The sequence below is a fragment of the Strongylocentrotus purpuratus genome, unplaced genomic scaffold (genome assembly GCF_000002235.5).
Source record: "Strongylocentrotus purpuratus isolate Spur 01 unplaced genomic scaffold, Spur_5.0 spur5_scaffold_18, whole genome shotgun sequence".
Taxonomy (NCBI): Eukaryota; Metazoa; Echinodermata; class Echinoidea; order Camarodonta; family Strongylocentrotidae; genus Strongylocentrotus; species Strongylocentrotus purpuratus.
In genome coordinates, this window is record NW_022145603.1 from 4,331,347 (window position 1) to 4,352,869 (window position 21,523).

At 34.5% G+C, this 21,523-nt stretch overlaps 1 protein-coding gene across 1 annotated transcript in view; it reads left to right on the forward strand.

The window, feature by feature from the left end:
- The window catches only part of LOC756342 (protein lin-9 homolog), a 49,234-nt gene that overhangs the window by 20,268 nt on the left and 7,443 nt on the right, over window positions 1-21,523 (forward strand). Inside the window, exons 9-11 of the mRNA XM_030989073.1 lie at window positions 13,831-13,966; window positions 15,237-15,317; window positions 16,541-16,666. Coding sequence (XP_030844933.1) covers window positions 13,831-13,966; window positions 15,237-15,317; window positions 16,541-16,666 — 343 coding nt within the window. The remainder of the gene's footprint in view (window positions 1-13,830; window positions 13,967-15,236; window positions 15,318-16,540; window positions 16,667-21,523) is intronic.

The window sequence follows — 21,523 nt, forward strand, 5'->3', positions numbered from 1 at the left end:
TATTAGGCCTACGTATAGTACATGTTACGTGTGTACGTGTATTAGTCTATGTGTGTAGGGCCGGATTGGCCAGAAGAATTTCCGAGCACATTTTTGTTAGGGATAATCTCAAAATACTCCCCAAAGTCCTTGTACGGGGACAGTTTGGGTAATCATTTATATACAGAACGTAACATTATTTATTTTGCATTTCTTTATTAAAAATAAAGAAGATACGTTTTATCGTACAAACGAAGATAAATCAATAATAAGGTTGACGACGTTTTCCCGAACAGTCGATTATGTGTATACTGCACATTCTTATTTTGAGATCATCCCTTTGTGAGTTTACGGGTACGGTACGCTTGTTTATTTAGCCTAATGACCTCTGGTAGAGGTCAGTAATTGCTACACGTGTTTGGGCTAACCTCTCTCTTTCCGTATAATTGAATTATATTCTTCGCCCCCGTCTCATAACCATGCACCAACTGCATTGACCAGGTCCGTGTTATAACACTCTCACTTGATATTCTCTCTCACCCTCTCTCTCTCTCTCTCTCTCTCTGTCGCTTCTATATCCCTCTCATCTCCCCCCTCTCTTTTGTATCACTCTCTATCCCTTCTCTCCTTTCTCTCTCTCTCTCTCTCTCTCTTCTCTCTCGCTATCTTTATTTCTCCCATTTTCTTTCCCTCACTCTTTATTTCTCAGTACCCCATACCATTCTACCCTTTCTCTATTTATTTCTCTTTTGATGAATATTGTATATAATCTGTCTCTCTCTCTCTCTCTCTCTCCCTCTCATCGCATCACCTCGTTTATCCCTTTCTACATAATCCATATCACTTGTTAGTCGCTCTCTCTGTCGGTCTGTGACCGTCTGTCTGATGACTGTCTCTCTTTCTTTATCCACACACCTCTCTCTCTCTTTCTTTCGCTCCAACTTTGTCTCTCTCTCTCTCTAGAAGTTCTCATTCGAGTGATATAAGACCATTTTTTTTTTTTAGGGTTATGTAGATGAGGATGATATAAATATGACAAATATAATAGTAATCACAATAACGAGAGAACTTCTCATTCACGTAATAGGACAGTAGTTTTTGGTTGGAGTTTATGACAAGAATAATAATAATCATAAAGACGATAGAAGTTCTCATTCGCGTGATAGGACTTATGTCGGGGTTATGTAAATGAGGGTAATATAATTATGACAAAGATAATAATTATAACAAAAGCAAGAGAAGTTCTCATTCACGTGATAGGACAGTAGTTTTTGGTTGGAGTTTATGACAAGAATAATAATACGTCACAAAGACGATAGAAGTTGTCATTCGCGTGATAGGACCATATTTCTTTTGAGTCGGGGTTATGTAAATAAGGGTAATATAATTATGACAAAGATAATAATTATCACAAAAGCAAGAGAAGTTCTCATTCATGTGAAAGGACAGTAGTTTTTGGTTGGAGTTTATGACAAGAATAATAATAACCACAAAAGACGATAGAAGTTCTCATTCGCGTGGTAGGACAATATTTCTTTTGTCGGGTTTTATGTAAATGAGGGTGATATAAATATATGACAACAATAATAATAATCACAAAAACGATAAAAGTCCTCATTCGCGTGATAGGACCATATTTCTTTTGTTATTATTTATTTTCTTATGTAAATGAGGGTGATATAAATATATGACAACAATAATTATAATCACAAAGACGATAGAAGTTCTCATTCGCGTGATAGGACCATATTTCTTTTGTTATTATTTATTTTCTTATGTAAATGAGGGTGATATAAATATATGACAACAATAATAATAATCACAAAGACGATAGAAGTTCTCATTCGCTTGATAGGACCATATTTCTTTTGTCGGGGTTATGTAAATGAGGGTGATATAAATACATGACAAAGATAATAAATATCACAAATGCGAGAGAAGTTCTCATTCATGTGATAGGACAGTAGTTTTTGGTTGGATTTTATGACAAGAATAATAATAATCACAAAGACGATAAGAGTTCTCATTCGCGTGATAGGACCATATTTCTTTTGTCGGGAATATGTAAATGAGGGTGATATAAATACGTGACAAAGATAATAATCATCACAAATGCTACAGAAGTTCTCATTCACGTGATAGGACAGTAGTTTTTGGTTGGAGTTTATGACAAAGATACTAATTATCACAAATGCGAGAGAAGTTCTCATTCATGTGATAGGACAGTAGTTTTTGGTTGGAGTTCATGACAAGAATAATAATAATCACATTGACGATAGAAGTTGTCATTCGCGTGATAGGACCATATTTCTTTTGTCGGGATTATGAAAATGAGGGTGATATAAATATATGACAAAGATAATAATTATCACAAAAGCAAGAGAAGTTCTCATTCATGTGATAGGACAGTAGTTTTTGGTTGGAGTTTATGAAAAGAATAATAATAACCACAAAAGACGATAGAAGTTCTCATTCGCGTGGTAGGACAATATTTCTTTTGTCGGGTTTTATGTAAATGAGGGGGATATAAATATATGACAACAATAATAATAATCACAAAAACGATAAAAGTCCTCATTCACGTGATAGGACCATATTTCTTTTGTTATTATTTATTTTCTTATGTAAATGAGGGTGATATAAATATATGACAAAGATAATAATAATCACAAATGCGAGAGAAGTTCTCATTCATGTGATAGGACAGTAGTTTTTGGTTGGATTTTATGACAAGAATAATAATAATCACAAAGACGATAAGAGTTCTCATTCGCGTGATAGGACCATATTTCTTTTGTCGGGAATATGTAAATGAGGGTGATATAAATACGTGACAAAGATAATAATCATCACAAATGCTACAGAAGTTCTCATTCACGTGATAGGACAGTAGTTTTTGGTTGGAGTTTATGACAAAGATACTAATTATCACAAATGCGAGAGAAGTTCTCATTCATGTGATAGGACAGTAGTTTTTGGTTGGAGTTCATGACAAGAATAATAATAATCATAGACGATAGAAGTTGTCATTCGCGTGATAGGACCATATTTCTTTTGTCGGGATTATGAAAATGAGGGTGATATAAATATATGACAAAGATAATAATTATCACAAAAGCAAGAGAAGTTCTCATTCATGTGATAGGACAGTAGTTTTTGGTTGGAGTTTATGAAAAGAATAATAATAACCACAAAAGACGATAGAAGTTCTCATTCGCGTGGTAGGACAATATTTCTTTTGTCGGGTTTTATGTAAATGAGGGGGATATAAATATATGACAACAATAATAATAATCACAAAAACGATAAAAGTCCTCATTCACGTGATAGGACCATATTTCTTTTGTTATTATTTATTTTCTTATGTAAATGAGGGTGATATAAATATATGACAAAGATAATAATAATCACAAATGCGAGAGAAGTTCTCATTCATGTGATAGGACAGTATTTTTTGGTTGGAGTTTATGACAAGGATAATAATAATCACAAAAACGATAGAAGTTTTCATTTGCGTGATAGGACCATATTTCTTTTGTCGGGGTTATTCAAAATGAGGGAGATATAAATATATGACAAAGTTAATAATTCGTCGCTGTTTTCACGAAGTGACGGTAGTGAAAAAAAATTGCATTCACTTTGCGTTACGATTTTCCTCGCTACCGTCACTTCGTGAAAACAAGGACGAATTATCAAAAAAACGAGAGAAGCTCTCATTCACGTGATAGGACAATAGTTTTTGGGTGGGTTATGACAACAATAATATTAATCACAAAGACGATATAAGTTCTCATTCGCGTGATAGGACCATATTTCTTTTGTCGGGGTTATTCAAATGGGGGTGATATAAGTATATGACAAAGATAATAATTATCACAAAAGCAAGAGAAGTTCTCATTCACGTGATAGGACAGTAGATTTTGGTTGGAGTTTATGACAAAGATACTAATTATCACAAATGCGAGAGAAGTTCTCATTCATGTGATAGGACAGTAAATTTTGGTTGGAGTTTATGACAAGAATAATAATAATCACATAGACGATAGAAGTTGTCATTCGCGTGATAGGACCATATTCCTTTTGTCGGGATTATGAAAATGAGGGTGATATAAATATATGACAATAATAATAATAATCACAAAAACGATAAAAGTCCTCATTCACGTGATAGGACCATATTTCTTTTGTTATTATTTATTTTCTTATGTCAATGAGGGTGATATAAATATATGACAAAGATAATAATAATCACAAATGCGAGAGAAGTTCTCATTCATGTGATAGGACAGTAGTTTTTGGTTGGAGTTCATGACAAGAATAATAATAATCACATAGACGATAGAAGTTGTCATTCGCGTGATAGGACCATATTCCTTTTGTCGGGATTATGAAAATGAGGGTGATATAAATATATGAAAACAATAATAATAATCACAAAGACGACAGAAGTTCTCATTCGCTTGATAGGACCATATTCCTTTTGTCGGGATTATGTAAATGAGGGTGATATAAATATATGAAAACAATAATAATAATCACAAAGACGACAGAAGTTCTCATTCGCTTGATAGGACCATATTTCTTTTGTCGGGGTTATGTAAATGAGGGTGATATAAATACATGACAAAGATAATAAATATCACAAATGCGAGAGAAGTTCTCATTCATGTGATACACTGTAGGACAGTAGTTTTTGGTTGGATTTTATGACAAGAATAATAATAATCACAAAGACGATAAGTGTTCTCATTCGCGTGATAGGACCATATTTCTTTTGTCATGAATATGTAAATGAGGGTGATATAAATACGTGACAAAGATAATAATCATCACAAATGCTACAGAAGTTCTCATTCACGTAATAGGACAGTAGTTTTTGGGTGGGTTATGACAACAATAATAATAATCACAAAGACGATATAAGTTCTCATTCGCGTGATAGGACCATATTTCTTTTGTCGGGGTTATTCAAATGAGGAAGATATAATAATATATGACAAAGGTAATAATTATCACAAGAACGAGAGAAGCTCTCATGCACGTGGTAGGACAGTAGTTTTTGGGTGGGTTATGACAACAATAATAATAATCACAAAGATGATATAAGTTCTCATTCGCGTGATAGGACCATATTTCTTTTGTCGGGGTTATGTAAATGAGGGTTATGACAAAGATAATAATTATTACAAAAGCAAGAGAAGTTCTCATTCACGTGGTAGGACAGTATTTTTTGGTTGGAGTTTTTGACAAGGATAATAATAATCACAAAAACAATAGAAGTTCTCCTTCGCGTGATAGGACCATATTTCTTTTGTCGGGTTTATTCAAATGAGGGTGATATAGATATATAACAAAGATAATAATTATCACAAAATCGAGAGAAATTCTCATTCACGTGATAGGACAGTAGTTTTTGGTTGGGTTATGACAACAATAATAATAATCACAAAGACTATAGAAGTTCTCATTCGCGTGATAGGACCATATTTCTTTTGTCGGGGTTATTCAAATGAGGATGATATAAATATATATGACAAAGATAATAATTATCACAAAAGCAAGAGAAGTTCTCATTCACTCGATAGGATAGTAGTGTTTGTTTGGAGTTTATGACAACAATAATAATAATCACGAAGACAACTTCTATAGAAGTTCTCATTCGCGTAATAGGACCATATTTTTTGGTTGTGGTTCATGTAAATGAGTATGATAATATATGTTTGGCAGGGATAATAATAATCGTAAAAACGATGGAAGTTCTCACTCACGCGATAGGACCATTGTTGGGGTGTATGTAAATGAGGATGATATAAATATATGACCAAAAAAATATTAATCACAAAGACGATATAAGTTTTCATTCACGTGATAGGATCATATTTCTTTTGTCGGGGTTATGTAAATGAGGGTGATATAAATATATGACAACAATAATAATAATCACAAAAACGATAAAAGTCCTCATTCGCGTGTTAGTACCATATTTTTTTTGTTATTTTTTATTTTCTTATGTAAATGAGGGTGATATAAATATATGACAAAGATAATAATCACAAATGCGAGAGAAGTTCTCATTCATGTGATAGGACAGTAGTTTTTGGTTGGATTTTATGACAAGAATAATAATAATCACAAAGACGATAAGAGTTCTCATTCGCGTGATAGGACCATATTTCTTTTGTCGGGAATATGTAAATGAGGGTGATATAAATACGTGACAAAGATAATAATCATCACAAATGCTACAGAAGTTCTCATTCATGTGATAGGACAGTAGTTTTTGGTTGGAGTTTATGACAAAGATACTAATTATCACGAATGCGAGAGAAGTTCTCATTCATGTGATAGGACAGTAGTTTTTGGTTGGAGTTCATGACAAGAATAATAATAATCATAGACGATAGAAGTTGTCATTCGCGTGATAGGACCATATTTCTTTTGTCGGGATTATGAAAATGAGGGTGATATAAATATATGACAAAGATAATAATTATCACAAAAGCAAGAGAAGTTCTCATTCATGTGATAGGACAGTAGTTTTTGGTTGGAGTTTATGAAAAGAATAATAATAACCACAAAAGACGATAGAAGTTCTCATTCGCGTGGTAGGACAATATTTCTTTTGTCGGGTTTTATGTAAATGAGGGGGATATAAATATATGACAACAATAATAATAATCACAAAAACGATAAAAGTCCTCATTCACGTGATAGGACCATATTTCTTTTGTTATTATTTATTTTCTTATGTAAATGAGGGTGATATAAATATATGACAAAGATAATAATAATCACAAATGCGAGAGAAGTTCTCATTCATGTGATAGGACAGTATTTTTTGGTTGGAGTTTATGACAAGGATAATAATAATCACAAAAACGATAGAAGTTTTCATTTGCGTGATAGGACCATATTTCTTTTGTCGGGGTTATTCAAAATGAGGGAGATATAAATATATGACAAAGTTAATAATTCGTCGCTGTTTTCACGAAGTGACGGTAGTGAAAAAAAATTGCATTCACTTTGCGTTACGATTTTCCTCGCTACCGTCACTTCGTGAAAACAAGGACGAATTATCAAAAAAACGAGAGAAGCTCTCATTCACGTGATAGGACAATAGTTTTTGGGTGGGTTATGACAACAATAATATTAATCACAAAGACGATATAAGTTCTCATTCGCGTGATAGGACCATATTTCTTTTGTCGGGGTTATTCAAATGGGGGTGATATAAGTATATGACAAAGATAATAATTATCACAAAAGCAAGAGAAGTTCTCATTCACGTGATAGGACAGTAGTTTTTGGTTGGAGTTTATGACAAAGATACTAATTATCACAAATGCGAGAGAAGTTCTCATTCGTGTGATAGGACAGTAAATTTTGGTTAGACTTTATGACAAGAATAATAATAATCACATAGACGATAGAAGTTGTCATTCGCGTGATAGGACCATATTCCTTTTGTCGGGATTATGAAAATGAGGGTGATATAAATATATGACAATAATAATAATAATCACAAAAACGATAAAAGTCCTCATTCACGTGATAGGACCATATTTCTTTTGTTATTATTTATTTTCTTATGTCAATGAGGGTGATATAAATATATGACAAAGATAATAATAATCACAAATGCGAGAGAAGTTCTCATTCATGTGATAGGACAGTAGTTTTTGGTTGGAGTTCATGACAAGAATAATAATAATCACATAGACGATAGAAGTTGTCATTCGCGTGATAGGACCATATTCCTTTTGTCGGGATTATGAAAATGAGGGTGATATAAATATATGAAAACAATAATAATAATCACAAAGACGACAGAAGTTCTCATTCGCTTGATAGGACCATATTTCTTTTGTCGGGGTTATGTAAATGAGGGTGATATAAATACATGACAAAGATAATAAATATCACAAATGCGAGAGAAGTTCTCATTCATGTGATACACTGTAGGACAGTAGTTTTTGGTTGGATTTTATGACAAGAATAATAATAATCACAAAGACGATAAGTGTTCTCATTCGCGTGATAGGACCATATTTCTTTTGTCGGGAATATGTAAATGAGGGTGATATAAATACGTGACAAAGATAATAATCATCACAAATGCTACAGAAGTTCTCATTCACGTAATAGGACAGTAGTTTTTGGGTGGGTTATGACAACAATAATAATAATCACAAAGACGATATAAGTTCTCATTCGCGTGATAGGACCATATTTCTTTTGTCGGGGTTATTCAAATGAGGAAGATATAATAATATATGACAAAGGTAATAATTATCACAAGAACGAGAGAAGCTCTCATGCACGTGGTAGGACAGTAGTTTTTGGGTGGGTTATGACAACAATAATAATAATCACAAAGATGATATAAGTTCTCATTCGCGTGATAGGACCATATTTCTTTTGTCGGGGTTATGTAAATGAGGGTTATGACAAAGATAATAATTATTACAAAAGCAAGAGAAGTTCTCATTCACGTGGTAGGACAGTATTTTTTGGTTGGAGTTTTTGACAAGGATAATAATAATCACAAAAACAATAGAAGTTCTCCTTCGCGTGATAGGACCATATTTCTTTTGTCGGGGTTATTCAAATGAGGGTGATATAGATATATAACAAAGATAATAATTATCACAAAATCGAGAGAAATTCTCATTCACGTGAGAGGACAGTAGTTTTTGGTTGGGTTATGACAACAATAATAATAATCACAAAGACTATAGAAGTTCTCATTCGCGTGATAGGACCATATTTCTTTTGTCGGGGTTATTCAAATGAGAATGATATAAATATATGACAAAGATAATAATTATCACAAAAGCAAGAGAAGTTCTCATTCACTCGATAGGATAGTAGTGTTTGTTTGGAGTTTATGACAACAATAATAATAATCACGAAGACAACTTCTATAGAAGTTCTCATTCGCGTAATAGGACCATATTTTTTGGTTGTGGTTCATGTAAATGAGTATGATAATATATGTTTGGCAGGGATAATAATAATCGTAAAAACGATAGAAGTTCTCACTCACGCGATAGGACCATTGTTGGGGTGTATGTAAATGAGGATGATATAAATATATGACCAAAAAAATATTAATCACAAAGACGATATAAGTTTTCATTCACGTGATAGGATCATATTTCTTTTGTCGGGGTTATGTAAATGAGGGTGATATAAATATATGACAACAATAATAATAATCACAAAAACGATAAAAGTCCTCATTCGCGTGTTAGTACCATATTTTTTTTGTTATTTTTTATTTTCTTATGTAAATGAGGGGGATATAAATATATGAAAACAATAATAATAATCACAAAGACGACAGAAGTTCTCATTCGCTTGATAGGACCATATTTCTTTTGTCGGGGTTATGTAAATGAGGGTGGTATAAATACATGACAAAGATACTAATTATCACAAATGCGAGAGAAGTTCTCATTCATGTGATAGGACAGTAGTTTTTGGTTGGATTTTATGACAAGAATAATAATAATGACAAAGACGATAAGAGTTCCCATTCGCGTGATAGGACCATATTTCTTTTGTCGGGGTTATTCAAAATAATGAGATGATATAAATATATGACAAAGATAATAATTATCACAAAAACGAGAGAAGTTCTCATTCACGTGATAGGATCATATTTCTTTTGTCGGGGTTATGTAAATGAGGGTGATATAAATATATGACAACAATAATAATAATCACAAAAACGATAAAAGTCCTCATTCGCGTGTTAGTACCATATTTTTTTTGTTATTTTTTATTTTCTTATGTAAATGAGGGGGATATAAATATATGAAAACAATAATAATAATCACAAAGACTATAGAAGTTCTCATTCGCGTGATAGGACCATATTTCTTTTGTCGGGGTTATTCAAATGGGGTTGATATAAGTATATGTCAAAGATAATAATTATCACAAAAGCAAGAGAAGTTCTCATTCACTCGATAGGATAGTAGTGTTTGGTTGGAGTTTATGACAACAATAATAATAATCACGAAGACAACTTCTATAGAAGTTCTCATTCGCGTAATAGGACCATATTTTTTGGTTGTGGTTTATGTAAATGAGTATGATAATATATGTTTGGCAGGGATAATAATAATCGTAAAAACGATAGAAGTTCTCATTCTTGCGATAGGACCATTGTTGGGGTGTATGTAAGTGAGGATGATATAAATATATGACAAAGATAATAATTATCACAAGAGCGAGAGAAGTTCTCATTCATGTGATAGGACAGTAGTTTTTGGTTGGAGTTTATGACAAGAATAATAATAATCACAAAGACGATAGAAGTTCTCATTCACGCGATAGGACCATTGTTGGGGTGTATGTAAATGAGGATGATATAAATATATGACAAAAAAAATAATAATCACAAAGACGATATAAGTTTTCATTCACGTGTAGGATCATATTTCTTTTGTCGGGGTTATGTAAATGAGGGTGATATAAATATATATCAACAATAATAACAATCACAAAAACGATAAAAGTCCTCATTCACGTGATAGGACCATATTTCTTTTGTTATTATTTATTTTCTTATGTAAATGAGGGTGATATAATTATGAAAACAATAATAATAATCACAAAGACGACAGAAGTTCTCATTCGCTTGATAGGACCATATTACTTTTGTCGGGGTTATGTAAATGAGGGTGATATAAATACATGACAAAGATACTAATTATCACAAATGCGAGAGAAGTTCTCATTCATGTGATAGGACAGTAGTTTTTGGTTGGATTTTATGACAAGAATAATAATAATCACAAAGACGATAAGAGTTCTCATTCGCGTGATAGGACCATATTTCTTTTGTCGGGGTTATTCAAAACAATGAGATGATATAAATATATGACAAAGATAATTATTATCACAAAAGCGAGAGAAGTTCTCATTTACGTGACAGGACAGTATTTTTTGGTTGGAGTTTATGACAACAATAATAATAATCACAAAGACGATAAGAGTTCTCATTCGCGTGATAGGACCATATTTCTTTTGTCGGGGTTATTCAAAATAATGAGATTATATAAATATATGACAAAGATAATTATTATCACAAAAGCGAGAGAAGTTCTCATTCACGTGATAGGACAGTATTTTTTGGTTGGAGTTTATGACAAGGATAATAATAATCACAAAAAAGATAGAAGTTCTCATTCGCGTGATAGGACCATATTTCTTTTGTCGGGGTTATTCAAATGAGGGTGATATAAATATGACAAAGATAATAATTATCACAAAATCGAGAGAAATTCTCATTCACGTGATAGGACAGTAGTTTTTGGTTGGGTTATGACAACAATAATAATAATCACAAAGACTATAGAAGTTCTCATTCGCGTGATAGGACCATATTTCTTTTATCGGGGTTATTCAAATGGGGGTGATATAAATATATGACAAAGATAATAATTATCACAAAAGCAAGAGAAGTTCTCATTCACTCGATAGGATAGTAGTGTTTGGTTGGAGTTTATGACAATAATAATAATAATCACGAAGACAACTTCTATAGAAGTTCTCATTCGCGTAATAGGACCATATTTTTTGGTTGTGGTTCATGTAAATGAGTATGATAATATATGTTTGGCAGGGATAATAATAATCGTAAAAACGATAGAAGTTCTCATTCACGCGATAGGACCATTGTTGGGGTGTATGTAAATGAGGATGATATGGGCCATTCCATGAGAAGAAGGACATGACATCAAAAAAAGAAATGTACCTCTTATGTTAATTCTTTGATTTATCACTAACCTTATGCCATGGATGTTCATAAAACATTAGGGCCTTTCAAATTCAATACAATTTTTTTTTCATTTTTGTTGATTTCCTAAGATCTCAAACTATCATCAAAAACGTACATGTGGGACTGTAGCTGAAAAAAACCCAATTTATTGCAGATTACACAGGATTCTTGTAATATTTTTTCCTGAAAATTTCGCTAAATGGAAAAAGATGAATATATTTCCATATTCTAAGGGGTCCTGTGATATTTAATCTATTACATAGGGGTGAAAATGGCCTCCGGACAAAATGTAACGCGAGTTACCGTAACGTGAGTTACCGACATATTTGCTTCCTGCATTTTACTAGTCCATTGTTTCTTATCTTTAATATTGTGATCTTATACTAGTAAGTCACAACCTACTATCAAATTAAAATAGGAAAGATTTTGTCAAGATTGTCTAGTATGAGGAGAAAAGAGGGTCTCGTAGAATTGACCATGTCCTTTTTTTGTAACGCGAGTTACCGAAATTCAATAATCCAAGAATCTAAAAATGTTTGTTCTTCAATTTTCTTTTTTGTTTCATTCAGTTGTTCTATATCTACCCTGTCCATGTTTGAAAAAAGTATCTTGTAGATCCTAGCAGTTCTAAAGATATAGGCACATTATCGTGTCAATGTACCCATTAAGTGTAACGCGAGTTACCATGGAATGGCCCATATAAAGATATGACAAAGATAATAATAATCACAAAGACGATAGAAGTTTTCATTCAACGTGATAGGATCATAGTTTTTTGATGGGGTTATAATGTAGATGAGAATGAAAGAAAATAATGATCATAAAACAAGTCAAACATTCAGTGCAGAGGTCCAGGCGAAGAGAGGGAGATCGAGAGGGTGCGAGAGGAAGGGAAAGAGGGAACAAGTGAGAGTGAGAGTGACAGAGAGAGCCTGGGTCTATATTTCGGAGAGAGAGAGAGGGTCTATGTGGTGAAAATGATTATTTTCGAAACTTCCAAGGGTATGATGAACATTACAACGAACTTCTGTAGGAAAGAGAGAGAGAGAGAGAGAGAGAGAGAGAGCGGTATATGGATAGACATATTTATTGTATTTCTTTCATGTTTATTTGAACGATTGTGTGGTCATTCATTTTCAAATTGCTTTCTTTCTGATATTCTTTTCTGAATGCATTTCACGGACATAATAATTGGAAAAAATGATAAGACTTCATGTATCCCGTAGCATATTGAAACTGTTTGTTATAAATGTATATCAAAATGACTGATCAGTCGAAGCTGAGACTAGATTGAGACGGTTGCGGAGGAGGGTTTACGGGTACGTCAAACCATAGGTTACTCACTCTGCAAGGAGACTATAACTCCATTGATTTGTGCGATACAATCCTGAACGGTACTTGCTCTCACACAAACGCACACAGATGCTGGAACCATTGAGCTCTAAAAGAGACCGTGGACCTTAGCCATGCGAATGCAGTGGCTTTCCCGCTGTGGAGCGGGGTCAGCGCCGAGCGGGGCGAAAGCCCATTTTCAATATCGATTATACCATGAACCATTTACAACAGTAGATGGCGCTAGTATACAACAACATGAGCTGGTTTAAATACAGGCAGCTTGGAACTAATAATTGATTTATTAATTACTGTTTAATTCACTACAAAAAAAAAAAAGTATTTCAGCGGGGGAGATTGGTTAAAGATATTCCTATAGCATCTTGTTATAACATCAAAGAGTTTCAGATGAATTAAATATTTTTACCAAAACTTTGTAATACCTTTAAAGGCAGGCTTTACTTCAGCTAGAAGGGATTAGACCACCCAGCGAGCCAGCGAGGTCACTGTGACAGGTGGCTACCTCATTAACTCAGCTCTCATTTAACATAAGAAAAAGAGGATCAAGGGGGACCAACAGGCACCAATTGGGGAAGTTTTCTATATAGAGGGTGCAAGTAGCTACAAGTAGGACAGTGTGCCTTTAATGGGCCTGTACTGTGCTGTTATGGGTTTCATTGTTGAATATTAAACATTTTTTAAATATTTTTATTTGCGTGTTGACGTAGACCTGGACCAGGTGGGATGCTGTCACCTGGACTAGAACACGATCCTATGCTAGGACTATCACCGCTAAGAGAGAAGCTACAAGGAGGAGAGGGCCATACATTAGGGGGATTCCCCGTCTCATTCCTTATAAATGTGGTAAGTTTGTGCTAGGACTATCACCGTTAAGAGAGAAGCTACAGGGAGGAGAGGGCCAATACATTAGGGGGATTCCCCGTCTCATTCCTTATAAATGTGGTAAGTTTGTGCTAGGACTATCACCGTTAAGAGAGAGGCTACAGGGAGGAGAGTGCCATACATTAGGGGGATTCCCCGTCTCATTCCTTATAAATGTGGTAAGTTTGTGCTAGGACTATCACCGTTAAGAGAGAAGCTACAGGGAGGAGAGGGCCAATACATTAGGGGGATTCCCCGTCTCATTCCTTATAAATGTGGTAAGTTTGTGCTAGGACTATCACCGTTAAGAGAGAGGCTACAGGGAGGAGAGTGCCATACATAAGGGGGATTCCCCGTCTCATTCCTTATAAATGTGGTAAGTTTGTGCTAGGACTATCACCGTTAAGAGAGAGGCTACAGGGAGGAGAGTGCCATATATTAGGGGGATTCCCCGTCTCATTCCTTATAAATGTGGTAAGTTTGTGCTAGGACTATCACCGTTAAGAGAGAGGCTATAGGGAGGAGAGGGCCATACATTAGGGGGATTCCCCGTCTCATTCCTTATAAATGTGGTAAGTTTGTGCTAGGACTATCACCGCTAAGAGAGAGGCTACAGGGAGGAGAGGGCCATACATTAGGGGGATTCCCCGTCTCATTCCTTATAAATGTGGTAAGTTTGTGAGAAATTTAAAAGAAGAGAGAAACAGGCCAGGATGGCCAATGTACTTGAAATAAAGAGAGAGAGAGAGAGAGAGAGGGAGAAGAAATGTGTAAGGGTGAAGATGATTTAGGAGGAAAATGAAGAAGAAACTAGAGGAAGAATAAAGTGAAAAAGAAGAAGGTGAAGAAGAGGAGGAGGAGGAGGAGGTAAGGGAGGAAAGAAGGAAACAAAGAAAGAAAGAAAAAAAGAAGGAGAGTGAAGTACTAAAAGGAGAAAGAGGACGAGAAAATGAACAAAGATGCAAGCTCAGTAGTGTTCTGATGACAATTTTGTTGTGGTTATTTTACCTGACTGCTAAGAAAGCATAAATGCTTGTAAGTAAGCAACCAGACGGCCAACGGCTTTAGGTCCTCTCCGAGGGACCTGGTAATGAGGATTAATGCCTTACCAAAGGGCACTAGCGCATCGACTTGGTTTCGAACCCAGGTCACCAGATTACGAGACCACTGCTCTACCGACTCAGTTATCGCGCCTCCTCAATCAATATTTATTAATAATGTTTTGTTTTCCCAACTGTTTTTCTCACTCTAGACAAAGCTCTCTAAGATTCTTGGATACAAGAAGGAATTGATCCAGCAGATGAAAGAAATGAACACCGAGGCTGAGAGAATGGTAAGGAGGTCCTCGACCCAAAGGCAATTATTTTTTTTCTTTTCTGTACAATGTTCTGCCTGCCGTGTGTGTTGGTGTGTGCATGTGAATGAATGAATGAGATTTGTTATTATAATTTGCTTGTATTTTTATTTTTGTACAGGACCCTATTCTCACAAGCTGTGCTTCTCTTGGGGTCCTTCCGATTTTACTGTTCATTTTTTATGTATTTTTGATGGAAAAAAAATTAAAATAAAATGATAATCTAGTATTCAAGAGGAAGTCTGACCTGATAATAAGTTGGTATAAATAAAAGCAGAAAAGAGAGATACAAATTAGTGAAAGTTTTAAATATCCAATTGAAAAATATGAAAGTTCTCAAATTGGCAACACTGTGACATGTCTTGCGAGCTCCTTCCCAATTTGCCTCGTACAGAACATTTCATAACATAATGTGTGATAATTGTGATTGATAATTTACCTAGGGGAAACTCTCAACTTCTTATTTCTGTTTATTTCTACCTATCCCTCATGTCTTCTCCTCTTTTTCTTTTTGCTATGTTCTGTTTATTCTCTCTTCCACTTTTTTCTTGAATTTATCTCTCTATTTTATTTCTCTTTCGTGTTCTTTATTCCTTACTTATCATCTCTCTTTTTCCTGTTTTTCTCTCTTTATCTTTTCATTTTGCTCATCCCTATCTCTCTCTTGCTGACTTTATTTCCTCACTCTCTTTTATTATATCTCCTTTTATTCTTCTCTATCCCCCACCTATCGTGTCTTTTTTTCTCTCTCACTTTTCTTTTTATCTTTTCATTTTGTCCCCTCCCCTTCTCACCCGTCTTCTGCTTATAACTCGTCTGATTTTGATTCTTCTCCATCCTTCTCTCTCTCTCTCCCTTTCTCTTTTTCTCTCTCTCTCCCTTTCTCTCTTCTTCTCCTTCTCCCTCTCCTTCTCCATTTCTCTCTCTCTCTCTCCCTTTCTCTCTCTTTTTCTCTCTCTCTCCCTTTTGCTCTTTGTCTCTCTCTCTCCCTTTCTCTCTTCTTCTTCTCCCTCTCCTTCTCCCTTTCTCTCTCTCTCTCTCTCTTTCTCTCTCTTTTTCTCTCTCTCCCTATTTTCTCTTTGTCTCTCTTCCTCTCTTCTTCTCTCTCTCTCTCTCTCTTCTTCTCTCTCTCCCTCCCTCTCTCTCCCCCCTCTCTCATTCTTCCTCTGCTTAACAAACACTTTCGCCTTTCCTTGATGCAGAAATCCCTTGGCCAGTCTTACTCTGAAGACTTCCAGCAGAGGTATGCTGTCAATGTCCTGGAGGTAGACCGACTCAATACAGATCTCAACAAATATCTTATGGGTGTTCAGAAATACTGCCAAGAGGTTCGTATTATTATTACAAATATTATTTTTATTATTGGTATTTCTTTATTAATTTTATTAATTTTATTAATTTTATAATTTATTATTATTGTTATTAGTATTATTGTTTATTATTATTATTATTAATAGTAGTAGTAGTAGTAGTAGTAGTAGTTGTAGTAGCAGTAGCTGTAGTAGTATTATTCATAGTATTCTTTGTTATTTATTAGTATTATTTATTTCTATTATTAGTTATTATTGTTATTATTATTACTTTTATAATCAACATCATCATCAGCATCATCATCATCATCATCAATGTTGTCGTCGTCGTTGTTATTATTATGATTATTATTCTTATTATTATTATTTTGGCAAAGACTGACTCGAGAGAACAGTGAAATGCAGAGAGTTAGATGGATGCTGGGAAGAGAAAAAGAACCTGAAGGTCTTCTTTTCCCATCCATGTGACTTTGACTAACTTATTCCCTACATTCATTCTTTGAAGTAGACAGACTGGGGGGTGTTTCACAAAGATCCTAAGTCAAACTTAACTCTAAGTTGGACTTAAAAATTATGGAGAGCCATTTGTACCCCTAAAATAAAATAAATTAAAAAGCGAACATTCAAGAATTGTAGACTTTTTATAAATTCCACATCAAGAACATGAAATCTCCTCGATAAAAGAAAATATGAATGATTTGAATCAACATTTTAATGGCTTTTAAAATAAATTTTACAAAATATTTTCATAGATGCTAATGGCTTTCCATAATTGTTAAGTCCAACTTAGAGATAAGTTCAACTTAGGATCTTTGTGAGACACCCCCCAGGGCCCCGTCTTATAAAGAGTTTATACTAGTCGCAACTATGTACATAAGAGAAAGGAGATGGCAAAGTTGCAATTGATTTAGATCAATCGCAATTCTTTATAAGACAGGGCCCTAAACCTATATCAGAAACAGTGGCATGAGGTATCCTGTACACTGTGGACTTTGACCAATGTGTTCCGTACATTGTATATTCATTACTTGATGAGGACCGACTGCTTTCGGACCTAAACAATATCTAATGGTCCAGGGCTCCGTCTTATAATTTTCCTTGTGATGAACTTAAAGGGATAGTTGAGTTCTGTTTTCAGACCGCAAATGCCTTCAAAGTGCATGGTTATTGCTCTTATTCTTATCTATGACATTTATAGTGCCCTTTTAGAACCTAAAACTGCTATAAAGGTAATTTTAGACCCCAAAATATCAGAAATTTAGCCAATACTATTATACCAATTCAGCTCCACTTTAAAAAAAAAACATGGTGACCGTTAATTAATTATTTGATTAAAAATAACAATACATGAGCCGGCTCATTGTGGGTAATATAAGCAACTCAAAAATGCCAACAAAAAAGCCAACATCGGCAATGGCTGAATTACGACATAAAAGGCGTCACCGGTATTTCGTTTTTTTTTCAACGTTTTTTTCAAATTTTTCAAAATATATAATATTTGTGGTGGTATACAAGTATTAGAAATCGTTATATTTCAGCTGTCTCTGAACCGATTTTGATCAAAGATGATTTTGTCATTTAAATATTATGTTCTTTCAAATTTGACACTCAGTTTTTCATTATCTCACATAAAAATTATTTTGTGTAGCGCCCTCTGCAACAGAACTAAACTATCCCTTTAAGTTATAATTGACCATATGTACTCATGTCTTCTTTATGTTTTGTATGTGTGTTAATGTACATATAATCATGCAATCTTTCCTCAGTCGATGTAATTCACTCTTTATTACAAACATGAACAGAAGTATAAGAACATTCTGTGAATGTATCGTACTGCAAAGCGTGTTCTTTAGCATTTGTGTGTGAGACGTGTGTGTGTCTGTGTGTAGATCAATAATTCTCTGTATACGCGATACAGTGCACTAACTTTCTCCTTCTCCAGTGTCAAGATTTCTTTGGTAAATTGCTGCTAGCCATGCGTGTCAAAGTGTTCATTGCTTTCTGGTTCATTCTTTAATGAGTCCACATAATAGTTTTGTTTTGTTATAATAATAACAACAATATTTAAAATAAAATAGCAACTTTTATAGCACCTTTTCCACTGTAATAGTTGTGTAAAGAAAGTATCAAGAACATTCTACAGACCTGATATTTTGTCAATGATTGAATTTATGTAAACTTTCCTATCTTGAAGTTCATGTGCATGGTCAACCTATAGAATATAGATCTCATACTAGTTGTGTAGTTTCTAGCCCTGTGATAATCTTTTGTGAATTCAGAGATGCCAACCCTCCCGATTTTATCGGGAGGCTCCCGATAATTCACCCCAACTCCCGACCTTACGATCACCATCCTTATCCTCCCGATTTATTAAAAAAAAAAAAAAAAAAAAAAATGATTTTTTTTTTTTTTTTTTTTTTTTTTTTTTTTTTTATTATGATTTTTTTTGGAGGGCGCTTATCAGTATATATATCTGTGAATTGAAAGAGAAATATCATCTGCTAACTTAAGCATGTAATAATTCCACTATGTTAAAAGACAAATTAAGAGTAGCGAAAGATTGTTTCAGCATATGGATCGCCGTAACCAATGCGTGGATATTGCCACAGAATCCAAATGGCGGAAAATCAGCAAAATAAGACCAGGAAATGGTCTCGGAAGTATAAGACCGAATACAGTATCAAGTACCTGTGTAATCGGAAGTCTGAAAGTAATTCATCATGCATTTTGTACAATTTTTATGTTATTTAAAAAAAAAGGGGGAATTATTTAACTAAATACACATGTAAAATGCTCCAAAATAAGGCTCAGATTGCACCAGAGAGCATCTAGAACCCCAGAGCTTCCAGGGCCCTAAGGCGGGCCCTGGACCCCGGCCGCATGTGTCGGGCGCTACGCGCTCGAGATGTGCGCTACGCGCACATTAATTGGTGTCGATTACAAATCCTCCCTATTTCTGATTTCCAAAAGTTGGCATCTCTGTGAATTAAGTATTTTTATTGGAAGATATACTTTTTGTACATTTGCAATAAATAAGCCCACAAAGTTACAAACCAATAGTAGCTTTGAAATTCTTGCTAATTATTCACGCATTCATGCATTGTGTAATATATATTAATTACATTAATAGGAAAGTGACTGCTTTTATCCAGCAATTTTTTATGCGACTTTCAAAATATTATAAATTTAATATCAAATGATGTATAAAACTTGAGGTTATAACATAAAAGCACACAATTTAAACAAAAAAGTTACCAAGAACATATCACAGTGAAGTACATGCCCAAAGCATGTGACTCAGTAATCATTGTTAACAACAACATAGCACTACTAATGTTCAGTGGATTGTGATGAGAATATTACCAACTTGTGAATGGAAGAGAGTTTTAATGTGGGGACATTGATGGATCAGCTAGATCATCCAGCAATGATGCAGAACAAAGATGAGTTTTGAGTATGGACAGCCTCTGACAAAGAAGGAGCTGAAGGCTGCGCTGAAGAGGAGCATTGTAAAGACAGCTATGGACCAGCTTGCTCCTCCCACCCTCACTACAAGGACCTGAAGAATATCAAGCAATGATGCAGAACAAAGATGAGTTTGGAGTGTGGACAGCCTCTGACATAGAAGGAGCTGAAGGCTGCGCTGAAGAGGAGCATTGTAAAGACAGCTATGGACCAGCTTGCTCCTCCCTCCCTCACTACAAGGACCTGAAGAACATCCAGCAATGATGCAGAACAAAGATGAGTTTGGTATGTGGACAGCTTCTGACAAAGAAGGAGCTGAAGGCTGCGCTGAAGAGGAGCATTGTGGGGACAGCAATGGACCAGCTTGCTCCTCCCTCCCTCACTACAAGGACCTGAAGAACATCCAGCAACGATGCAGAACAAAGATGAGTTTGGAGTGTGGACAGCCTCTGACAAAGAAGGAGCTGAAGGCTGCGCTGAAGAGGAGCATTGTAAAGACAGCAATGGACCAGCTTGCTCCTCCCTCCCTCACTACAAGGACCTGAAGAACATTAAGCAATGATGCAGAACAAAGATGAGTTTCTTTCCATAACTGGTCTTTATCTTTAATAAGGAAACAAAGAAAGTGGCCACTAAGACCAGTTAGAATGTTGTATTGATCTTGAAATACTGGAAAGTGAGAAGAAAGACTTATACATTTTAGGTGACTTTGATGTAAACTTCCTTAATTATAATATCTGTATAAAAAGAAGACCTTTTAGGTATAACATCTTTTGATTTATATCCTCCTTCAGTAACAAAGCCAACTTGCATTACTGAAAATAAGGCATCTCTGATGAATAACCTATTGTACAAACATCATTATGAAGGAAAATATTAAGTTTCAAGTTCAAGATTTATTTATCTTTCTTTCATAACACACATTACAAATATGACATGAATATAACAAGTGAACAGAATATGGCGTTACAATAGAAAGATGAGGTGACCTTGGTTGAAAGCAAGGCTTGTGGATTTAAGGTCCCTCATGAGTAGCTTATGAGTATGTCATAAAAGAACAAACTCGTCAGATAAGAATAATGCGTATATTTAAATGCTTACAAAGTAAACTAACTTAACAACTGAAAAAATATAAACATACATCAGTACAATAAAATATACTGACTACTAAATAATGGCTAGAAATAAGAGGAAACTGGAATATACTACAAGCAACAGGACTGAAACACAGACAAAAACTAAACAAGACAGACAGATAAATAGATGTGAGAAACGGGAGTAGAATTATGCTGACATATATAGCAAATAATTTTCTTAATAAATCTAGACGATATAGACTTGAATATAATCACTGGACGATACTACATTAGTATTGTATCGTAATGATAAAATCCTTAAGGAAAAGCTTTC